At 32.7% G+C, this 24007-nt stretch overlaps 1 protein-coding gene across 6 annotated transcripts in view; it reads left to right on the forward strand.

The window, feature by feature from the left end:
- Window positions 1-21796, forward strand: part of LOC125052441 (synaptogenesis protein syg-2-like) — a 78585-nt gene extending 56789 nt beyond the window's left edge. For 5 of the 6 annotated variants that reach the window (XM_047653303.1, XM_047653311.1, XM_047653295.1 and 2 more), the window contains exons 9-18: window positions 1804-1934; window positions 4739-4898; window positions 9275-9436; window positions 11030-11173; window positions 14038-14220; window positions 15041-15199; window positions 18727-18984; window positions 19943-20011; window positions 20385-20467; window positions 20692-21796. In XM_047653303.1, the coding sequence (XP_047509259.1) occupies window positions 1804-1934; window positions 4739-4898; window positions 9275-9436; window positions 11030-11173; window positions 14038-14220; window positions 15041-15199; window positions 18727-18984; window positions 19943-20011; window positions 20385-20467; window positions 20692-21000 (1658 nt within the window). In that variant the 3' untranslated portion in view covers window positions 21001-21796. The remainder of the gene's footprint in view (window positions 1-1803; window positions 1935-4738; window positions 4899-9274; window positions 9437-11029; window positions 11174-14037; window positions 14221-15040; window positions 15200-18726; window positions 18985-19942; window positions 20012-20384; window positions 20468-20691) is intronic. The other variant, XM_047653337.1, reaches the window with a different exon arrangement.
- Window positions 21797-24007: the final 2211 nt, after the last annotated feature.

The raw sequence follows: 24007 nt of genomic DNA on the forward strand, positions 1-24007 counted from the left end.
TGAATTGTCCAATCATAAAAAAGTCATTGTTTTGATCTAAGACATCCAAACAATCTTATACTAACCATCAAGTGTTAACAAACATTTATTAGCGCACAGTCGGAGCTAAACATACAACTACACAGTCAATGGTCGCGCGATTAACCATTTGACATTGTTTAATATTTAGTATTTACTTAAAAGGAAAGACAACGATAAATCTGTTTTAATAAGCATTGATATGTTTGAAATAAATTTATTAGTATAATATTCTTAAAGCGTATTTCAAATAACTTCAGTTTAAATTAAATATGACGACTATTCTGCATTCTAGCGCCGCGTTTATAAATTATTACATCAACTTTTAATGATAATAATATTAAGAAAGATCTTATGTTCTTTATAATAAATCTAAATAATTTGTAAGTAACAATTTGTAGTAACTGAAAATATGTCTTGAACAGTTTAAAATATAATTGTATTCACTAAAACTTAGAATGGAAAAGTATAAGGCTTGTAAGAAAATCTTTGGTTACTTTTAAGACTATGCCAGCCCCAAGTTAAGAAACCGTTGAGGTATTCTTTAACTTGAAGATATTGTTACAATGGTTAAGTTAGCCTCACAATATAAACTTTAGTTTACATATTATATAGTATACACAATTTTACTTAGCAGTGTTGCCCTAGTGGCTTCAGCGTGCGACTCTCATCCCTGAGGTCGTAGGTTCGAACCCGGCTGTGCACCAATGGATCTTTCTATGTATGTTATATGAGCCAACGGGCAGGAGGCTCACCTGATGTTAAGTGATACCCATGGATACTCACATTGCCAGTGGGCATACTTACAGCCGTAATAAAATTAATTTAAAAAAATATATATAATTATATAGATAAGGATAATCTACCGATGAAACTACAATTGTCCCTTAATTGGAATTAGTTACTGTTAGTTTAATAAACAACACACATACTTGTACGAAATACGTCTAGTTAACCGTTAGCCTAAATATCATACACAATTATTATAAACAACAATACCACACGCTTAATTTAAATGGATAACCTTCTTTTTTGAAGTAATAAAATCATCAAAAACCTTTTTAATATTATTACTCCGTTCAACCCACAGAATACATTATTAAAACTTGCCTACTTACATTAGTATACTTTTAATCTTATACGTAGATTGTCATAATTTGTAATTCGGCTCTAGATTAATCATCACTAGATTTTTAGACTCCCTAATGGATCCATTAGCTCCAACTTTTTGTTTACTCTCACCGAGGATGTCAAATTTTATTAGTGTACGGTAATTACTTTAGCATTAAGTGAAGCTTTAAGCCTTAAGTTTATTTAAGTAAAAAATCAAGTTATCAAATTAACGGACTAAGAAAGACAATGAACCTGGTTGATTCGAGAACTCTTGCTGATTGCAATCTTGCTCTGTTTAACAACATATATCTGTTTTAATACACGCAGCCTGCGTTATTAGAAATAGGAGAGGAGAAATATTATTATTCAATACTTTGTCTATGCTTAAGCATTTAGGTAAAGTATATAGTGGAGATTTTTCTTATCTATGCAGAATATGTGACAACTCTCACATATTTTTTTAGACGAGTTTCAAACCTGGTAACATTAATATCATAGTTTTAAAAAAATATTACTTTTTTTATTTAATATTGCTACTGTGAATATGATTTGGTATTGCTCAATTTCGCAATATGTACTTAAATTGAGTGCGTATCGTTGTCTATCAAAAATCCTGTAGACGCAAAGATAGACATACCTTAGCTTATAATTCATGCATGGTTCTTGTTTTAGATCCTCCAGTTGTTTCCTTATCATTGGGTAGTACGCTAAATCCGGACGAGATCAAAGAGGGCGATGACGTCTACTTTGAATGTTCTGTGCGTGCCAATCCAAAAGAACATCGTATCACGTGGTACCACAATGTAAGTAATCTGTGGCAATTCAAACTGGTCGTATTTCAGAGAAAAAAACAAATAAAAAAAAGGTTAAGTTTGAAAATAGAACGATATTTGTGTATTTGACGGACACGACTAATTATTTTATTAACTGGCAAATTAAATAGACCCTTGAATTACTACTAAAGCTGTAAAACTATAAATGAATTTATAACTTGAAATAAGCAGCGAAACACAATTCCCTCAGGAGTAATGTGTTTATATAAGCAAAACAAATGGTTTCATCAGATGTTGGGTACGTTTTGATGGTTACATTCACACTTGGCTGAACTGTTGTAATTTCAGGGCATCGCTTTATTGCCTTTATATACAACATCCCTATCACAACATGTATTTAGCAATCAAAAGGTTTAAATTTCACTATACACTGAACAATGTCAGGAAACAATATACTTATATAGCGCGAAAATAACTAAAAAAACTTTTAACATCAAAAACTGCGACTGAATTAAATAGAACAAATCTTATTCAGTATTAAAAATACTAAAATTATTTACAAATCGTCTGCTTTACCTTATATCGGTACAAATATAAAAGCTTAATGTACGTTTTCTTACAATAATAACATTTTCCGTTTATAAATCTATCTATATAACAACTTTTTCATAATACCTCTTTCCTCCAAACATCCTCTAGTCAATTGTTTTTTCACATTTCAAAAATGGAACAGTCGGAAAGTGTGAGCACTAGTCAAATACAGTTCATCAATCTGTTTGTAATTTAATTGGCCTTTTGAGTCGAATTCGCAACAAAATGTTGAAGTTTCAGAGTAAACTAGCTCAATAAATCATCAGTTAATTCAAACTATTGGTATTGGCATATAGTCATTCCGTAGTCAATTAATGCCGTATAGTTTGAAGTTTTGTTTTACAATTAGAACATTAGTGTAAATATTACGTAAATTAATCAAATATATATAAGATTGCTCCAATCAATTAAAACTAGAATTTTTTGCTCATATATTTCATATTTAGACCAGTGCCGATAATTTTTGAAACCTAAAAAAATTACAGTAGGATGAAACCCATTAGAAAAGCAGGGGAATATGATCAAAATGAAAGGAAAAATAAATTACGGTCGATCTGAGGTCGGGAAGGGGGAGGGGGGGAGTTTTAAGGGTAAAAAACGGTTTATCTCGATTTCCGGCAAAACTACAAGTCCTACCGAAGAAAGTTAAATGGCAAAGTTGTAGGTAATAAAAAGATCTAAAACTTTTGTATTCACACATTTTTCACATAACGTCAAAATTTATGTGAAAAATTCAAAAAAACAAGTTTTTGGTTTTTTATTTTTATCTTTAACAAAAATATTTTTTTTTTAACGAAATTTGGTGAAAACTTACCTTTCTATGTCCCAAATACACTGTAATTTATTTGATTAAAAATATTTATTTGTTCACCTTATTTTGAATTAATATCGAAAAAACACCCTAATTTTCAATCGAAAATTCTGACGTCAAAATTTCAGCTTTTTTCAAAAAGTTGGTGTGTTTTCAGTTCGTTGAAATCTCTACTTTCCTATGGTAAAAAAATATATATATACTACCATAGTAAATCTTCTCAGAAAACGCAAAAAATCGTATGCAGTAACGCCCAGACCTGTCATCCCCTTCCTTACTTCTCTATGAAATACGAAAATTTTAGCCCATCTAAAGGCTAAATTTTTTTTTAAGGTCACTCAGGTATATATAAGTTATCTTAAAATAGTAATAAATAGGCATCTGATTATAATTTAAAGAAGATTCATAGAGAAGTAGGGAAGGGGATGACAGGTCTGGGCGTTACTGCATACGATTTTTTGCGTTTTCTGAGAAGATTTACTATGGTAATATATATATCTTTTTTTACCATAGGAAAGTAGAGATTTCAACGAACTGAAAGCACACCAAGTTTATGAAAAAAGCTGAAATTTTGACGTCAGAATTTTCGATTGAAAATTAGGGTGTTTTTTCGATATTAATTCAAAATAAGGTGAACAAATAAATATTTTTAATCAAATAAATTACAGTGTATTTGGGACATAGAAAGGTAAGTTTTCACCAAATTTCGTTAAAAAAAAAATATTTTTGTTAAAGATAACAATAAAAAACCAAAAACTTGGTTTTTTGAATTTTTCACATAAATTTTGACGTTATGTGAAAAATGTGTGAATAAAAAGGTTTTAGATCTTTTTACTACCTACAACTTTGCCATTTAACTTTCTTCGGTAGGACTTGTAGTTTTGCCGGAAATCGAGATAAACCGTTTTTTACCCTTAAAACTCCCCCCCCCCCCCCTCCCCTTCCCGACCTCAGATCGACCGTAATTTATTTTTCCTTTCATTTTGATCATATTCCCCTGCTTTTCTAATGGGTTTCATCCTACTGTAATTTTTTTCACTTTTTATTTATTTTAAAGGCTATCTGCACTGGTCTAATTGTGACAGTACTAATTATAACTATATTTTTAAAAAACGAGCCTGCAAGTCAGCTAATAAAGGTTTCAACTGCAGCCCATGAATATTGCATATTATTATTGGATGCGCTGCCTTTAAAAAAAGCGTACTACTTGTAAACCTACTTTATCAGTAGTGGCATCTCCTAAGGAACAACTCCGCTGAGACCCGATTCAACAGCTCACCAGTTCCCAACGTTCATTTTATTTATTTACAAAAACGATTTATAGGTTAATATAGCTTATAGTATATTTTGTCACTGCTCATATTTTATCGCAAAATTGGTCTCAATAATAAAAAGCCTTTTACTCTGAAATTTACTTAAATTAATTTTGCAGAATAAACCAGTTGGGCACAACGTACTTCTAGGCGTTATAGTAAGCACAAAGTCCCTAGTTCTACAGAAAGTGACCCGCGACCACACTGGAGATTATTCTTGTCGAGCGTCCAACTCACTAGGCGAAACAGCCAGCCAGACAACTCATCTAAGTATACAATGTAAGTTTGTATTAATAAGTTAAATCAATTCAACCGGGCTGGGTGCTGGTATGGGATGCAACCTGTTCAGACACGCTGGCCTCTTCCCATCTACATGGAACCAACAACAGAGCTGGTGCGGCTTGTGATGCGGCTGAAAAAGCTAAATACAAGGGTCTACGAATTTGATTTTGCCCCATTCGGTGTCGAAACCCTTGGTCCGCTGGGTCCTAGCGCTATAAGGCTTTTTAAGGAAATAGTAAAAAGGTTAGTCGGCACAGTAGACCGAAGAGCTGGCAGCTACCTGGGACAAAGAATTAGTCTAGCTAATCAAAGGGGGAACGCTGCCAGTATCTTCGGAACCTTGCCTAAATGGACTCCTTTTAATAATATATTTTAGTTATTATATTTTAAGGTTAGTTATTGTTTTTAGTAGAGAAATTTAATATTAAAGTCAAATGTAAAACTCGGACTCTAGTTTTTATTTTTTTCTTTGATTATTGTTATTTTGTGTATTTATGTGTGTGTGTTTTTATTAGTAATAAATGTTATTCTATGTCTAAAGTAAAGTAACAGCGTAAATTCCAATCTCTATAAGAAGTTATCCATGATCTGGAGAACTTTCACAACTTGCGATTGAGGAGTTAGCGAATCGTTGCAACATTGAAGAGCGTTTCTATGCTCAAGTAATATACTGATAAGCGTTTATAGACATTTTAGTGACATAGTAAACACAACATTCGGATACAGTATTGTTAACTCAACTTGTGTCAGACTTGAGAGTTTTTGAAAATTTCCAATTTATTCCTTAATTTCTAAAATTAATAAATCTTGTAAGTTCATGAACTAACTAATATTCACTAATATTCAATGAACCATTGAATATAAATGTTAAACTATCATAGCCTAGCCATAGCATAATATGAATAATGATGAGCTTTTGTAAGAACTTTTGAAAATAAACTTTTCCACCCCCTACAACCAATCACCTAAAATCAATGACCTAACAGACAGAACGGCTTTCCGATCCATAAAAACGTAGATAAAACTACTCCACAAGTAAATTGTACGACCGTTTATCCAATTTCAATCGATGGCCTTTTGTTTTCTATTATACTGAAACACTAATTTCATTTCAGAGCGGCGTTCGTTAATCTCAGAGTATCAATCAATCTCTAAAAAGCGTGGATTTGTTACAATCATTATTTATTCGAAGAAACGCAAAATAAATCGTTTTTAACAATTTTTAAACTGACCGTTGATTTAGGCATATATTACTATTGATTCGATTTTTATCTGTTAGTAATTGATAACACTTATATAAGCGTAGACGTGCAGTGTTGGTCTAGTGGCATCAGCGTCGACTCTCATCCCTGAAGTCGTAGGTTCGACACCGGCTGTGCACCAATGGACTTTCTTTCTATGTGCACATTTAACATTCGTTTGAACGGTCGACGACGTGGAGGCACAGGAGGCTGATCTTGCATATTAGATTGACAAATTATCATGAAACAGAGGCAGTAATCTGAGGCCCGTACCTAAAAAGGTTGTAGGGCCACTGATAAAAAAATAAACGTAGACGTGTTCATCTAATGGTGATACCAACGCCCGTGAACACTCATTGCCACAAGCCTTATGCTTTGTCAGTCGTTTTCATTGAACATACATAGCAGGGAAAATAGTCTTCGGCATTTATAACCACAATATTTGAGCGCTCCGACGCCTAATAGAACTAAAATTACGAGGATGAAGCCCAATAATAATTTAGCAGCTCAGCAAAACTAACTTTGGCTCCATTTTACTTTAAATACTTAATATGTTAGAAAGGGATAATTCTGTAGTCATCTAAAAATTTTCTTTGCGACGCCAAAACAAAGGACTGTTTGGCCAACGTTTTTTTAGGTAGGTGATCAGCCTTCTGTGCCTGACACATGCCGTTGACTTTTTGGGTCTAAGGCAAGCCGGTTTCCTCACGATGTTTTCCTTCACCGTTCGAGCGAATGTTAAATGCACACATAGAAAGAAAGTCCATTGGTGAACAGCCGGGGATCGAAACTACTCCCTCAGGGGTAATAATCGCTCGCTGAAGCCACTAGGCAAATACTGCTCACCCATTCGCATACTCATAAATTTACGCATAACTTAAGGTTTTACACTTTTTTTGAGAAGATGTAACACTAAGACTACTTATCCTTAATAAATTGTTTTAAAGCGTCTACACACGGTCCTAAAATCAGTGGCAATATCGGGACAATGGTGAAATCGGCTCGTAGTTCGAATCGGCAGTAGCATACTCAAATTAGTTGCCTACACACGAGGCGATCTAGGGTGCTGCCCAACACTTCCCCGATATTGCCTCTGAGTTTAGTCTAGTTAAGTAGACGCTTCTATACTTGCACTTTGTATCACGAAATAATTGTAATCTCTCCCATAACACAGGGGCGTTAGATAAATTTTGTCACAACCATATTTATGTCATGTTCATAATAAAGTTTTATTATTAAATCCTATTTTTACTATGGAAAATGCTTTTCTACCACTATTTAGCTACGAAAACATATTGTATTATTTATCCTATGAGCGTAAAATATGATCGATCACGAAATAAGTTACGATAATAATCTCCTAGGAGATTTATTTATTTGGTAATCATTTTAATTCGTTAATGATATAACAAAGTTTTGGTAAACAAGTGGGGTGAGAAACGTGAATCATTATCGAAACATCAATCACAACAATTTATTGATTGGACTTCGATATAATGGTAAAAGTTGTTTGATGGATTAAATGATCACTGTGATGAACGTTTTAATAAGCTTATTACATATTTGAGCTTTTATTCTTGGTTAAGTGTCTGGCTTTACCCTGAGGTCGTATGTTCTAGGATTTGATTGTCTTTCTATATACGCAATAACAATAGGAGATGAGGGAAACTACATAGATGTACTTATAGGACTTTATAAAGAAAAATGAACAATGAAACACATGTAGAAATGTGTCTGTCCCATGACCGATGAAACGGAGCGTAGAATATACATATTTCAATTGTTCTCTTTTGTCAATAGTTTTATCTTTTCGTTATAGGTAAGTAGTTATTTCAGACTGGCCTAGACATATCGACGACATAGTTTTCTTCTGGCAACACCCATGGAAGATATGGAGTACTGTTCCAAAGTCTCGAGCTCGAAAGTAGGAACATTGGCCTCGCAGAGAACAGAGCAAAAACCAAACTGATGTTGGTGGATCGAGCCATAAACCTTCCATATCTCGGAGCCCAAATGTCTAATGACGGCAGCTCTGTCCCCGAGATAAAAACGCGAATTGGCATGGCTAAAGATGCCATGACACGTTTAGGCAACATCTGGAAGAAAAGAGGAATTGGTATCAAAATAAGACGGGCCCTACTATTCCCTATCCTCCTGTGTGGAATAGGAGTATCTTGGTTCGAGAAAAGCAAACGATCGATGCCTTTGAGATGTGCTGGCAGCGATTGACCGATCAAGTGAAAGACTCATCGTCCTCAAAACTCTACACTGCCATAAGAGAGGCACCGGGAAACCGGTAGAAACAGATAGTCCGCTCCAGATACTTCCTTGCTGAACACCACGCTCAGACATGAGTTGCCGATCAAAGAGACATATATCAGCCTTGCGATTCTGTAACTCACTTTTCGAACTATTACAGCGGTTTTCGCAGCGGCGGTCGCGTTCAAATCAGTCGTAAAGCAGTCATTTTACGATTTGGCATTCTGATAAGGAGGGAGCTTGTAATTTATTGTTTATCAAAATGCAGATTCTGACAAATACAGAAACGTAGTGTGGAGATTGTGCATTAATTAGATTAATTATTTATTATTAAAGTTATTGAACCAAATCATAATGATGTCGCTTGAACATGGAACAGTGAACGTAAATTATATAGTCAAACTTTTGGTACATGTTACAAACACAATTCGAGGTCTCTTTAGTTAATTATAACATTCCTCGTTCAGTTGAATTATTATGCATTGTTTGTTATTTCGGGTATTATTGTCATATTCTCAATGATAAAGTATAAATTATATTTAATATAATCATTACCATTTAACGTAACGTGTAACATATTTTATAATCACTTGCAAATTATTATAGTATTTGTGATGTATTTTATCGGTGTGTTTTTATTTAAAATTTTCAACTCCGTCTTGTTGTTTTGCATATTTCCATTGTATGATATAGGAATATGTGATGCTCATAAAATACCAATTATATGTTAAATTTTACTTCAATAATTGTCGCAATGGATGCAATTCGATCATGTTTCTGTATCTTTAGCTTGTCTTATTTGTTGCTTAGACCCTCGTAAATGTTATAAGAAAATATGTTAATGTACCAATATGTTTCTATTTTTATATACAGTTGCCCCAGTATGCACACATACCTCGCCACAAGTGTTGGGAGCCCAAATGGAGGAAACACTGCGCGTGAGCTGCTCTGTTACAGCGAATCCACCGGATGTGACGTTTTTTTGGCAATTCAATAATAGCGGAGAAAGTCTGGATGTTTCACCTTCTAAATATGGTAATTACATTATTATATGGAACTCATGATCCCTGAAAATAAATAATATTTAGCTTAATATTTTATTATACAATATTCCAGGTTTGTGAAGTCTATAAATATTATTAATAAGATAGATCAGACACCTAATAACTCCCATGACCCGTTAGTATAGACCATACGTGACAATAAATTCAAATTCGTTTTCGAAATATAACAATAGCTAAATAAATATAATATTTCAGTACTTTTCAACTGAAAATGAAAATAATTTTCAACGTATTGTGAGTGCACGTAATCTATTTAGTTCTTTAATTGAAAACACATGAAAGGAAACTCAATTACACGAACTGGAAGCACAATGCGGGAAGACAAGTGCAAAGTAAAAGCAAAACAGCAAACAAGAAAATCAAGATATACGGGAAAATCTAATTGTGCCAAAGATACTTGAAACTTGGAACACGTCACGCGTGCTCAGAACTTAAATTAGGAGAAAAGATTTCAAATTAATAACTCTCTGTAATAAATAAAGTAGGAAAGGAAGACGGAACATTTTAAACTTCACTTTGTAACACTCGATTTAACATTTATTTGTCCCGTATATATTCTTCGTAGAGATAAAATTTATCATATTCTTAGATTACCTTATAAAGTGATTTAAGGTTATTAGTTTATTAAAACCACCAAATAAATAAGTTTATGAATTTAGACTAATTAACGAATAACCAATGGGTAGATGTGACTTTGGTTCCACAGTACAAGTTTAAATTTACATACATTTGACCCTTATTAAAATCTATGTGTTTGTCATTGCCTCTTTAATGCATTATTGTAAGACGTTATATCAAATAAATAATTTAATAAAAGATCATTAAGCTTAGAGTAATGGTATAAAGATTGTTTTTCTTACTAACACTGTCTATTTATGCGAATATGTATTTATATTTTGTCAATATTACGAATTTTTATCTAGAAACACTACGGGTATAATATTTACAATATTCATGACCATATTGCGAGTAGCTGCTCAGCTACAAACCGCAGATCGACGGAGTACTGGGACGCTGCGGTACCAATTTATGTTGCACGTGGTTTACGTGTGGTGGCCTGATTGTTTGAATACAACTAGTAACGACAGCACTGAACTAATGCCAATGTTTATGTAGTAACTTGAACTGATAAATTTTGTATTGCACTTTGGTGCTATAAGCACAAAGAAAAGACAGCTTTGGCGAGTCGCTAGGCGTGTCACTTGATAGCATGGAAAGCTTTCAATCGGTGTTCGATTTTTAAAATAGATTCACTTGTGACTAAATTGTAACGGTTATGTATGAATTTTTGTTTTTAGAATACTATATTACTATATTAATACTAGGTTTTTGTCTAATTGCACTTTATGTTAAAAAATAAAAGCCAAAAAATCCTTCTTGGTCGTCTATTAACTCGAGAAAAAAACCGTCCGCTACGTATTCAAATGCCAACTCTGTTAATTTGAAATTACAAATGCCAGCTATACTGTAATGACCGCAATTATTTCCATTAATTCATACAATAAAAATGATATCATCAATTTTATTTACGATTTTTTTATTAACTTGAATTTAAATACTTCAGTTTTTATAGGTACTGCAAATGGTAGCACCAGCGAATTGATCTACAAGCCTCAAAGTGAAAGGGAATACGGCGCTCTCAGCTGTCGAGGCACTAATTCTGTTGGCAGACAACTTGAACCTTGCATCTTTCAAATTGTACCAGCTGGTAAGTTGGCAATTACATTGAATTTAAACGTCACAATTTTAGTTGTAATGAATATATGTAGGCACAAGATTAAGGCATTTTATTAACAGGTCGTATTTGCAGTCCATGAAGTCTCGGGAAGTCTGGGCCCATAGTTTAAACACACATTTTTTTTTTTTATTGATAACTTTATATAAGAAAGTGGGCGGTTTCTGAATAGTATCAGACACCGTGATTCGGGATATGCGCGTTTAAACTGACCTGAGCCTATTCTCGTGAATAGTAGTTTTTTATATGAGTTGTTTTACTTTAATTAATAATATCTTAACTTAGTGGGTTGCACCTGATTACAGTTTTGTATTAATTATATGAAATAATTCTAAATATAAACGTTAATGAATGCCGTTTTTGTTAACGATGTATCTGCAACACAGAAATCAAATAGTTTGTAATCCTTTTTTATGTTTTATTAACACTTTTAATAACAGATAAGTAATCAATATGACATGATAAAATATTAATTAACGTATTCATTGAAACTATTTGTGAAATTTATTTTAGGAAAAGCTTATCAAAAAGTCAATCTGCTAACATCGAATTTTTAAAACACAATCACGAATGCATTTACACATCGCTTTTGAATGAAATAAAATAAAAATCCAATAACGTTTATGATAAAAAACGATGCATACGTTTGCAACAAAGCTCTGTCCTAGTTAATCCTAACTGTAGTTACTAATCGTATAAAAATAAAATTATTAAAACTGCCAATTCATGTGAATTTCTAATATATATCACTACAACTGTCGTCGGTTTATTCTGTTATATTTCTTAAGCTAAACATTACATCCCGGAATACAAACATGTCTTACCTCAATATGGATAAAAGTTTGTCATTACCTACATAGATAATTATAATAACTGTTCATAAGATCTGGAAGAGCGATAAATCCACCCATTGCCTTCCTTATCATTTAATTACTCTAATTGTAGTGATTTTTACGACGAAATGTCAAACAAAAACTGTATATTTGTTTCCTTTAAAAGAACAACATCTTGGTATATTTTATAACATGTAAAATATCATTTATCATATTACCGAATGCCTGCAAACGACAAATATAAGCTCGCAAGATATTTTCGCCACATTCCTACTTTACCCACGAGAGCGGCTGTCTCATTATACGTCTTAAATTCAGTGACAATGTGAATTTCTTCCTCTTATCGCAGCTTCCATTTATATTATTAGATATAATCTCAGCACGTCTCGAAATTATAGCGTTTAATGTCTTCGTACGGATTGTTAGTTTCAATTTGTGAGAGAAATTTCGAATTCTTAACGCGAAAACAAAAAGCTCTTAGTGAATTAGTATCGTTACTTCAAGATTGCTTATTTATGACTGTGGTTTTTTATTGATTAAAAATATCGTGAAGTAATTTAAAAAATCTTTGCTAGAAACCTTTATTAAAATGTTTCATAATAAGGTACAATATGATATTACAGAGCCATATTTTTGCGTTTCTTTCAGTTATTAGAAACCCTTTTGAAACTCACCAAATGACACCAACGAGTAATTGCAACTTTTGTGTATATAATTTTTTTATCTTAATCTTTTAATCTCAAATACCCTTGGTCATCACATCACGCGTGCACGCGTAGAACAAATACAAACATATTACGGAATGTAAGCAGAATTTTTACAAATTTAAGAAAAAAATGTTTTTGAAACACGTTATATGATTTTGTTAAGACGGGCCAACGTCTTTTTTTATTATAGAACAGGGGCCTAACCGGCAGGAAGCTCACTTGAAGTTAAGTGATGGACACACTCAATGCCAGAGGGCTCGCGAGTGCGTTGCCGGCCTTTAACCGTAACTTCCAAGATTGATTAGATTTAGTATTCTCGTAGCACCGTGTTTCATAACAATTCCAAAACTAGAAACATGAATTTAATAAAGTTATTTAGTTTAATTTTATAACAATTCAATCAGGTGCAAAACTAATTATGGACTTGACAAATCATTATAAATTTCACATCTGTCTTTTGTCTGTTAACATCAATCATCAAGATCAAATCAATGTTCTCGTAAAGTTAAATAACGGTAAAAATACGAAAAGTATTAATATTATATGTCTTTTCACGGAGGTATACACATATATAAAGTATTAAGAAATTATCTCGCAACGCTACCTCACGATACAAAATTTTGATAAACTATTTTGTATTGAGCAACAAGATAAAGTGTCATAGATATCGTTTATAGACCATAAAAGTAACCATAAATTCAGCAGGTATTGAAAATATCTGACGCAGCTGCAAGAGAACAGTTATGCAATGGAACAGTCCCAACCCACAACATTTAATATCCTCAGAATTATAACATATAACATGCTAAATTGTCGACCCCAACCGCCATAAGTCACGACGAAATTAGTGAATTTAGCTCTGCACTTAATTTTAATTTCAACGCATGTTACATCTACTGCCGAGTTAGGAGAGATTAGCGGTATTAAATTATGTGATATTATGAATATTAAAGAATATTTAAAGCCCGATACTTAGATGTTATTACGTTGACAGTATATGTCGTAGCATATATTTGATGTTGCCTTTTATTTTATATTATTTTTGCTTTCTAACATCACACATGTTAAAATGAGGACAATCAAATACTTATGAACATGTTATAGAAAGGATTTGCACGTGTAAAAATTACATCAGAACTTAATAAGGCGCAATATATATATGTTATATTTTAGATAATTTTTGAGTTTGCATACAAATAATACCTACGCATTAAGCAGTTTCAGCTTAGGTGCAGAGAATTATTTATTTTAACAACTCTAAACAAAAAATTTAATAAAATCGATTTCCTTTCTTTAGCACGTCCAGCACCACCCCGGAATTGTTCTTTGCAAGCGGACATTAATGGCACGGATGGACTGACCGTGTTATACGTCCGATGCGTCGCCGGCTATGACGGAGGACTGCCGCAGTCATTTGTTTTACAAGCCTTGGACCCTGTCACTAATAACAATAAGTACAACATTACTGTCAATGACACTGGTAAGTATGTACACTTATAAATGTCAGTAAACAATCAGCATTTATGTTTACTGCCAGTTCTCAAATCAAAGAATGAAGAAGAATTCATTAATTCTTTTAAACATTTTTTTTTAAATTGTTTTTGTAAGAAGCTGCAACCAATACATCATATTCCTCTTTATATCTAAAGAAACTAATTATTTTATGGGTAATTAAAAATAAATTAATAAGAAAAGCCTTAAACTTGTATCAGAAAAATATTGGGCTATGTTTGACGTTTCAAGAGCTTTTCTTTATTTCGTTTCACCCGCGTTAATTCGATCAGAAAATTTTATAGTCTACAGAATTCCTCTGTAAATGGATTATCCAATACTAAGATTCGCATCGAACAATCAAATTATAAAATTATAGATTTTTTTCAGATTTCACCTCGTTCAATTTAAATTCAAATAATCTAAAGATTTAAAATAACGATTTAAGACCTGATTCGAATACACTACCTAAAAATCTCAGTCGCAAGCCACTAGGCCTATGCTGCTTATGATTTAAAATCAGTACTTCAAATTGTAGGACTAGCTTAACTCATGTATTGAGATAATATTCGTTTTCGTGACTTTCTTTCTATCTATGTGCGCATTTATTCGCTCGAACGGTGAAGGAAAACATCGTGAGGAAACCGGCTTGTCTTAGACCCAAAAAAGTCGAGGGCGTGCGTCAGGCACACAAGGCTTATTACCTACTTGCCTTTTAGTTAAACAAATGATCATGAATCAGATACAGAAATTTGAGGCCCTTACCTAAAAAGTTTGTAACCCCATTGTTTTTTTTATCATTTTTTCAGATGGTCTCGTGACCTTCAAGATAGACCTAACCCAATTGTCCCCCGGTGACGCAGAGGGTGCCACTGTGAATCTACTCATATATGCGAAAAACCTTAAAGGTGACTCGGAGAAAACTCTTTTGGAAAACATTGCCTTTAATGACGCAGCGAGGAGAACAGGTTTGTTACAACTTTGATTTATCTTCTATTTACCGTCACAGTTTGCATTATAAATTATTAGTTATGGTGGATATATATTTCTTACAGTTTTGTTATTTGTCCGTCAATTTATAGGTGAAGTAGGTATGAGTAACTTCAATATACCTGTTTACTTGCACTTTGCCTTATTTAATAATTTAGGCGTATCTTTTTATAAAGTCAAAGTCAAAAATCATTTATTCATATAGGTAACACAATGTACACTTATGAACGTCAAAAAAGTAATATACAGTAAATGCTTCTTATTTTATATTTACTGCCAGTTCTCAAATCAAGAGCGTAGATCGGAAGAGAAGAACTGGCTATAAACTACATATAAATTGGTTTAACTGATTATGTTACTTTAAGCAGATCTGAATAAAATATAGTAAACGGAAATACTTTGACATTTCTACTGCTTTTCAAGAATTGGTAAGCGAGAAAAGAACTATGTAAATTGTGTAGTAAATTTGTGTTTATATCCGCCAAGGAAGTTTTTTTTTAAATAAATACTTCATGACCGTGATTCTAGGAGATACCACAAGCGAGCACAATATACGAATAAAATCTTAATCGCAATAAACTGTATTTTTTTTAAATTAAAGATGGTGTTTAGAAAATAAAATATTGTTTTCGAAATTACAATAACATTATGAGAAATCTATTTTAGATCGCAACCATTCAGATTTTAATTTTGTTACGTGATGCCATTTTTGTACTTGGCTCTCAGAATAAATTGTTTAAATTGTATTGACTATTTTTTTTTATTATTATTACAACGTCCATTCTTTCAAATATTTATTTTATTACTGCTGATATCTTTACGTTTTATAAATTGAATCACAAGAAAAGTACAAGCTAAATACACACACATAAGCTTTAAACTTAAATAAATGTGTTTTCCATACAAATTAATTGGTAGTTAATACACGATGAGGTGTGCAACCCCGTGAATAGGCTAACACGCTGTTAATCAACACATTGTGATACAGTTCAACGCATCACAAAGGTGCAGCTGTATATACCAAAATAACAGTCGATATTACCAATCGTAAAAAGTACTTGTTTGATACAATAATTACAGCTCGTATTACAAATATGTTTTTCTCAATTTCTTGATTGTTTTTCCTAATTAATAACGTTTGTATACAGTGTACTTTTTATGTTTGTTATATGTATATTTTATTTATTAACATATTTTTTATACTAGTGTTATTTGCAAGTGTGTTTTATATTTAAAAAATATTTATATACGTTTTTCATACATATTTAAAAAGTCTCTCAAAGCACTTGCGAGCTTTCAGACGATGTGAGTGTCTATAGATTGCTCCCTGGTCTATTAAATAGTAAACCGAATGGTTTTCTTTACAAAGTTATGGTACTTAGCTTTGTTTTGAGCTTGGTCTTGTAATTTTAGTTGTCAACTAAGTTGTCAGACAATTAACGAAAACAAGCAAAAAAAAATTACAATGGTACGCGAAGCCATTGAAATCAAAAAACACCCCAATTTCAATAGAAAAGACGGCCTAAAATTGTCACACACCTGGGATCCAATAATATCCAAATTAAAATCTCAACAATCTTTTAGTCGATATCAACTCCGGGGAAATCAATACAGATAATACAATTTTTTCTACAGCTGTGATACTTTTTGACATTCAACACGTTTTATCTTCAGTCACCATACCATGACCACGCATACTGTAACGCGACACGACGGAATTTTTTTTAATTACGTAAAATAGTTTATAAAAATACATAACTTCAATCCGGTAAAACAGTGTTTTCTATAAATTTGAAAACAAGCAAATTAGACGTGATATAATAACAATAATAGCCTTTAATTAGCACTGAACTCAAACTCAAACTCAAACTCAAAATATCTTTATTCAAGTGGGTACACTTTTGAATCGTCAAGTTAAATTAATCGTAAATTTACATTTACTACCAGTTCGCAAGTCAAGGGCGTAGAGCGGGTAAGAAGAACTGGCAAGAAACTTTCCGCCACTCTTTTTAATCGCCAGGTATTGTCATACAAATTGTTTGAACACACTCTGCCACTCTCTGCCCCTCTTTCTTCCTCTTTTTCGTTTGCTGTACCTTGGGCACCAGTACTTTTTTGCTCCACTTTTCTGTTCCTCTTGCCATGTGTCGCTCATTTCCACTTTCGTTTATTTATTTTTATTGTAACATCTGTTACCTTAGTGGTTATTTTAGAGCGTCATAAAAACATCTGTCCATAATGTTTTATCCCGTTACATTTTTTATACTACATACTCAACTGAATATACACAAAACAAGAGTTCGAAAGTCTATAAATCATGAATAGCGATCGAACGTTTAAAAAAACGTTCCTTTCATAGCATATTCACAAAAACTGTTTTCCTCGAACGATCAAGTTTTACAAAAGCAATATTTTAGTCGAGCCTAGTACGAAAAACCCTGTCGCTATATTCGACTCTCAAACAAAGGTAACTTTTTATAAACCTGAAAAAACTGGAATAGAATTCCATTTACTTTATGAACGTTTATGTAAAGTTGAAAATGTACAGCGAGATATAATTTAGCGGTTAAATCGACTTTATTTTTGGCTATTTATTTAGACTTTGTTTATTTTCTGTTTTGTACCTATACTAGTGAATTAACTAATTATTTGAACTAACGATCAGTATAATGGTCGTATTCATTAATACAATAAAAAAAATATAAGATAAAATAATCATAAAACATGTGTACACGCGTTAGAAGCTGTTATAGGTACTTCTTTGGCCTAACAGAATAAAAAACTTTTTATTTTTTTATCTTTCGCCTTATTCTACGGTTGTAGAAAAAACGACACTAACAATAGAAAAAATGGTATTTAATACATTGAAAGTTTTATTATAACGCGTTATCTAGTTAAATAAAGTTTATTTAAATATCACAAAAAAATATTTCTACATAATTATAGAAATGGATTTTTTTTATTTTAAACTATACTAACTTCAGGGTGTCGGTATTTTTTGACGGTGTGCGGATGACGGTTTTTTGTGACGGTGTGTGGGTGTTGGATTTTTGTGACAGTGTGCGCGCGCATCGTAAAAATTTACTCTCATCATTTTTCCCTGATGCGCCAAAAGAAGTATAACTTCAAAAGATTTTTATTATTTTTTCTTAAAACTTGTCTTTTACTAATATAATCGAAATGACACAGCAGGTTTGCATAGACTATGATACTATAATTATATAGACTATGATAATAGACTCTGAGGACAACTATTAGTATTTATAAATGCGTAAACTTCTTAAATAAAATAGTGCGTGAAGTCCCTCCACGCATGAAAAGTGAAACTTCGTAATGTGGATATGAAAAAAGGAATAGGTAGAACTAGATTTTTAAAGAAATCATATTGTTTAACGCAACAGTGCTTTCATGCCCCCTCCAAGTAGCGTTAAACGTTTAACGCAACCTTATTGTAAGTCGCAATATAAGTTTCACTTCAAAATCATAAATTATTCTCGTTACACAGATGGCAAGAACAGTATTGGAGGGGCCACTTTAGGTATTCTAGTGGCAGCCGCCTCAGGCGCTGCTCTAGCTGCAGGTGGCATCGCTCTAGCCGCACTGTTTGCTCGAAGAAAGAGGTCACATCCCCCCCACAAACACCCGCCTGGGGATATGCTGGAATTGAGTGACGGGGGACGGCGGTATGTCGTCGCTTACACGATTAAACCTTCGCCAGACTCGAAGACGCCAGAACCTCAGCCAGACATATTGAATGCCCCAGGTAATATGTATTTTTATGTTAGTATTATTGATCAACAACGAACTCTAATAACAAAGCAACTGAATAAGACAATATTTAATCCAGATTGGTCGAAATTTTTAGTACAATACCAACATAACATTTTTATTCAATATTTAAAAAAAACTAACTGTATTAAATACCTACTTTAAATGAGTCTTTGTTTAGATTATAATACAATGTTTTTGTATTATATACATTATACACACCTACAAAACAATTATGGATTCAATCGTACGTTGAAAACGTTATAATTAAAAGTTATTGATGATATTCTACACTATGAACTATTATTCTCTGTTAATGATGAATGTACAGATATTTAATGACAATACATTACCGCACATACCTGTTTAGTGCTACAATACCTACTATGTAGCTATGTTTTATAATATTAAAAACGATTAAATTCGATTCGTTTCGTGATTATATGAGCCGTAAGCGGATATTAATAAAATAAAGTTAATAATAAAACTTGCGTTGTTCAGACTATTTTTAATTGCGCATTTTAAAGGACTACTATCATAATTTGAAGTACATCATCCAGAATTTCATAATGATGAAATAAAAATTTATTTAATTGAATGTTATTCTAAAGTTAGCAAGGATCGCGGTACGGCAAAGTTGAATTTTAGTTTTTGTAGTACGCCTAGGAACGTCGTTAAAAAAATATTTCACCGCAACGCTCTCCCAACAGTCCATTAGAGATACTAATAAAATTCCGTCCGTGAATTTATTAACCAAAAAACCTGAGAGGCTTGTTTTCGTCCGTTAAAAACAGTTACTTTATTCGTAAAAGAGAAATGAGATTTGAGAAAATCGAGCAACAAGAAACCGCCAACTCAGTTTATACAGTCTTTCCTTTTTATTGTTCTCTGCATTATCGCGCTCATTTAGGTGACTGGTGGCTAATTAGGGAATTAATTCTTTTCTCTTTCAGATGGTGAAAGTCAAAACGTTCTTGCAACAAATTCTGATGCGGACGAATGGACTGTACGAGATGTTAAAGGTTTCCATTTTAATATTACACATTATTTTTAATGCTTTATTTATTTAAATATACTTACTCTTTTTTTCACTCGCCTGCCTTGTATAAAGCATTATAGACATAGATATAACATTTATTACAAACGAAAACACACACACACAAAAACACACAAAATAACAATACTTAAAGAAAAAAATAAAATAAGACATCAAAAACAATAAAAATTAAAAATTAAAATTAAAAAATTCCCTTTTACCATTCGGTTCGCTTCCAGTGTGCAATGTGTGTGTACTGTGGTTGTAATTGGCCCTGGCTCAGCATTATGCTGAGGAGCAAAAAGTTCCACAGCGCTGGTCATTATGTGTATTGAAACTTTAATATGTTTTTCTTATAGGTGACTGGTCAAAAACGGGAGCAGTTTTCTCTGCAGAGGACCTAGCACTTTTAGATACGACTGTACACCCGCACCAAGTTAACGTAATATTTTTTATTTGTTACACCGTAATAATTAAAATTTAGCTTAATATTTTGGAAGACTTCATCAAACTTTTTTAAAACAAATTGAGAAAGTTTTGTCAGACGGAATTTGACACAAAGATTATAATCTTTTTATCCCAGAAACGTTACAGTTCCCGTGGGCTAGGTGTAATATCCACGCAAACAAAGCGAGCAAATATAAATTTTCATTTGAATTTTTCCAGCTCACACCAGAAAGTGACATAACACCGATGGGCCGACATGAGGACTTGATGAATCAAAATCTTTCACAACCCCTATTATCTAATAGTTTTAGGCCTAGCTTAAGTCCTACATTAGGTAGCCCCAACTTCGTGTGCCCAAATGGCAATATTGGCTCTCCATTCGGTAGCCAAACCCTGACGTTAAGCGGACCCACTTTGAGTTCAGGGAGTCTGGCTACGTCTACCTTACATAGAAAAGGGAAGAGTAATGTTAGAAGAAGAGAACATGTTTTAGCGGAAAATTTGCCAGGACCTGAAAGTTGCGTATAAAATTGTCTTGAGAAGTTTTAGGTTTTCCATAAATTCGGCTACATTCTCCGCCTCCGGGCAGTTTTAAAAATAGTAGCTCAAATGAATGTTTGGTAATTTTTACATTTTTCATTCATATCTATAGAAATCATTTAAGTTTTCAACTAAATCAATATTTTCTTAAAACGATTAATTGTCAAAATTAAATAGTAAGAAATTTTCGATTAATAAAATTATATACGTATAACTTGAAACTAACTTTGACTTCTTTTAGTGTAACGCTTTTATGTTCCTATTAAAAAAGACGTAAAATCTAAAGGAATGTCTGCCAAAGTTTGCATAAACATCTAGACAATACAAATTTTCCTAGCAAAACTAGTTTTAAGAATGTCTTCTGTAAATACAATTTCTGTGCTCAATTTTCTTTATAATTGGATTTAATATAGAATAAAGCATTTCCACATGTTTTTAATTTTTTGCGTAAATGTATCAAAGACCTATAAAGACTGTACAATTTGTAAATAACATATAAACTACACATTATAGTTATATGTTGCTTGTAGATTCTTAAACATAGATAAATAAATGGGTTGTGTGTCTGTAAATATAAAACATAAGTGTAATATTTAAAGTGAGCTTTTGTTGTATGTAAATAATGCCATTAATAAAATCGTTTAGATTTGTGTTAATTCTATATAAAGTTTAATTGTCCTCAGTAATGTCGAAACATATTTGTAGTTGTCATTACTTAAAGCGGCCCTAACTAGCTGATTGTAATTTTATATTCGGTAAGAAAATAAACTTTTTACAAAAAGTTCGTATTGTTTTTAATTAACCATACCCAATAAAGCTAGAAATAAGAACTGTACGATTTTTTCTTGACCCTAAGTCGAATTGGTTCGGAAATACTTCAGTGGGCAGCTGGTTCCACAAAGTGGTGGTGCGCGGCAAAAACTGCCTTAAGGCCCTATCCCAACACGAATTGCTGTACCAGTGTCTCGGGGTAGACTGAGGGGCGCAGTGGAGAGCTGGAGCACTGAGGCGCGCCGGCCCGTAATAACAATTAGTTATGTAAAACAAGAAATAAATGTAATTTTATCAATTTTTTTTCCTGAAATTGATTACTTGGCTTGCGATAAAATATCGTGTAAATTTCAAAGTGATGTTCGATATACATTTTCGTCATAAAATGAATACAAAGTGTAAAAAATTGGCTATGTTTTGATTTTTTTTTCTATCGAGTTAGTTATTTAAATCGTGTATCGATCTTTCAAAATAGATACATAAACTACTCAACTCCACCATATATTTTTTTCATTTGCCCTACTTCAAGAAACGATGACGAAAAATGGAAAGAAACAATGTACTTTTCTGGAGTTTGGCGACCGGATTGGTTCTTAAAACACGCTCAGTTGTGGAACGCCTTAAGAAACGTCGAGATGAACGTATTCTGTCTCGACGTTCGTTGATGATCAGCGTTATTCCGGAAAAGGGAAGAGTCTCTATCGGGTAGCCTAGCAAAAATTTTCATATTTTGGTAAGTAGGGAAAAATCATATTAAGGCGTAACAAAGTAAATTTGCAAAAAAAAATAAATTTGTAACAAGAATAGTTCTATAGTTTTTGTGGAGTCCTATGAACAATGAACATACAGCAAACATATCGGTTTACATATAAATAAATCAGTGGCGCTACAACCTCTTTAAGACTTGGCCTTCTTCTTAGATTTCTGAATCTATTTCATGATCTTTTTAAATGTAATAGGCAAGTAGGTGATCAGCCTTCTGTGCCTGACACACGCCGTCGACTTTTTGGAACTAAGGCAAGCCGGTTTCCTCATGATGTTTTCCTACACCGTTCGAGCAAATGTTAAATGTGCACATAGAAGGAAAGTCCATTGTCCACAGCCGGGGATCGAACCTACGACCTCAGGTATGGGGTCGCACCCTGATGCCACTAGGCCAACACTGCTCTTTACATATCACTGACAGTTTTTCTTTAATTACAAGTAAATGAATACTTTGACTTAGAGGCCAACCCATTACATGGATTGCAACAAGTACATGACGATGGAGACATACAGACAATTTGTCTATTAAAGTGAATTTTAAAATGTGAGTACGATAAACTAATTACAACACATTTACTTTAGTAAAATATGTGTTTTCAAATAGTAAATACGATCTAAACTTCCCCGTTCGTGTTTGACACCAGGCGAAATAATGATTGTTTTTAGTATTCACCTGCTCTAGTAGACGTTGTTTGCGAAAAATGATCAATGAATAAGATAATAACAAATACAACATTATCATTCAAACACAACGTCATATTTACACAATTCAATAAAAAACCCATCTCCACATAAACCAAATGATTTTCTATTAAAATCAGTGAGTAGAAAAATAAATCTTTCAACATTCAATCTCGGGGATAAAAAGGGAAAAAATACCAATTTATACGAATTGTAAGTTGGCGCTTTCCGAATGGCAAATATTGACAGACATCGGCGACCAACTTAAATTGTTTACGCTAGACGATACTCAAAGCTAATTATTTGCACAACGTTGAATTATTCAGAAAATCCTTGATTGCGATGTTTTCTCCGTTAACTGCTAATTCTAGTTTGTGGTCAGTCGGATCTGCTATAAAGCCTTTTATTACCTTATCAAATCAGCTAAATAAGCAATCTTAGTTCATTATTAAAAAATCTCGATATATTACCTACTTTTATTGAAAAGAGGTTATATTTTTAAATCGTAATTATACTGAAAGATTTTATGATTAATATTTTATTAACTTCCACTTTTAAAGTCCACCCAAGTTCTACTTCGCTAATTCATCCTTGAAGATTTTCAATGACCCCACGACGTGATAAATTGGATCTTTAGTATATAAGTTCTCATGTAAGTGACTATTGTCTGTTATGATAATAATTGTCTTTAAACCTAACTTCAAATAAAAATGAACGAATAAGCCCATTGTGATTGTATTAGGAACTAAATAAACATTATGTAAAATAATATTTTAAA

The sequence above is a fragment of the Pieris napi genome, chromosome 1, assembly GCF_905475465.1.
Source record: "Pieris napi chromosome 1, ilPieNapi1.2, whole genome shotgun sequence".
Taxonomy (NCBI): Eukaryota; Metazoa; Arthropoda; class Insecta; order Lepidoptera; family Pieridae; genus Pieris; species Pieris napi.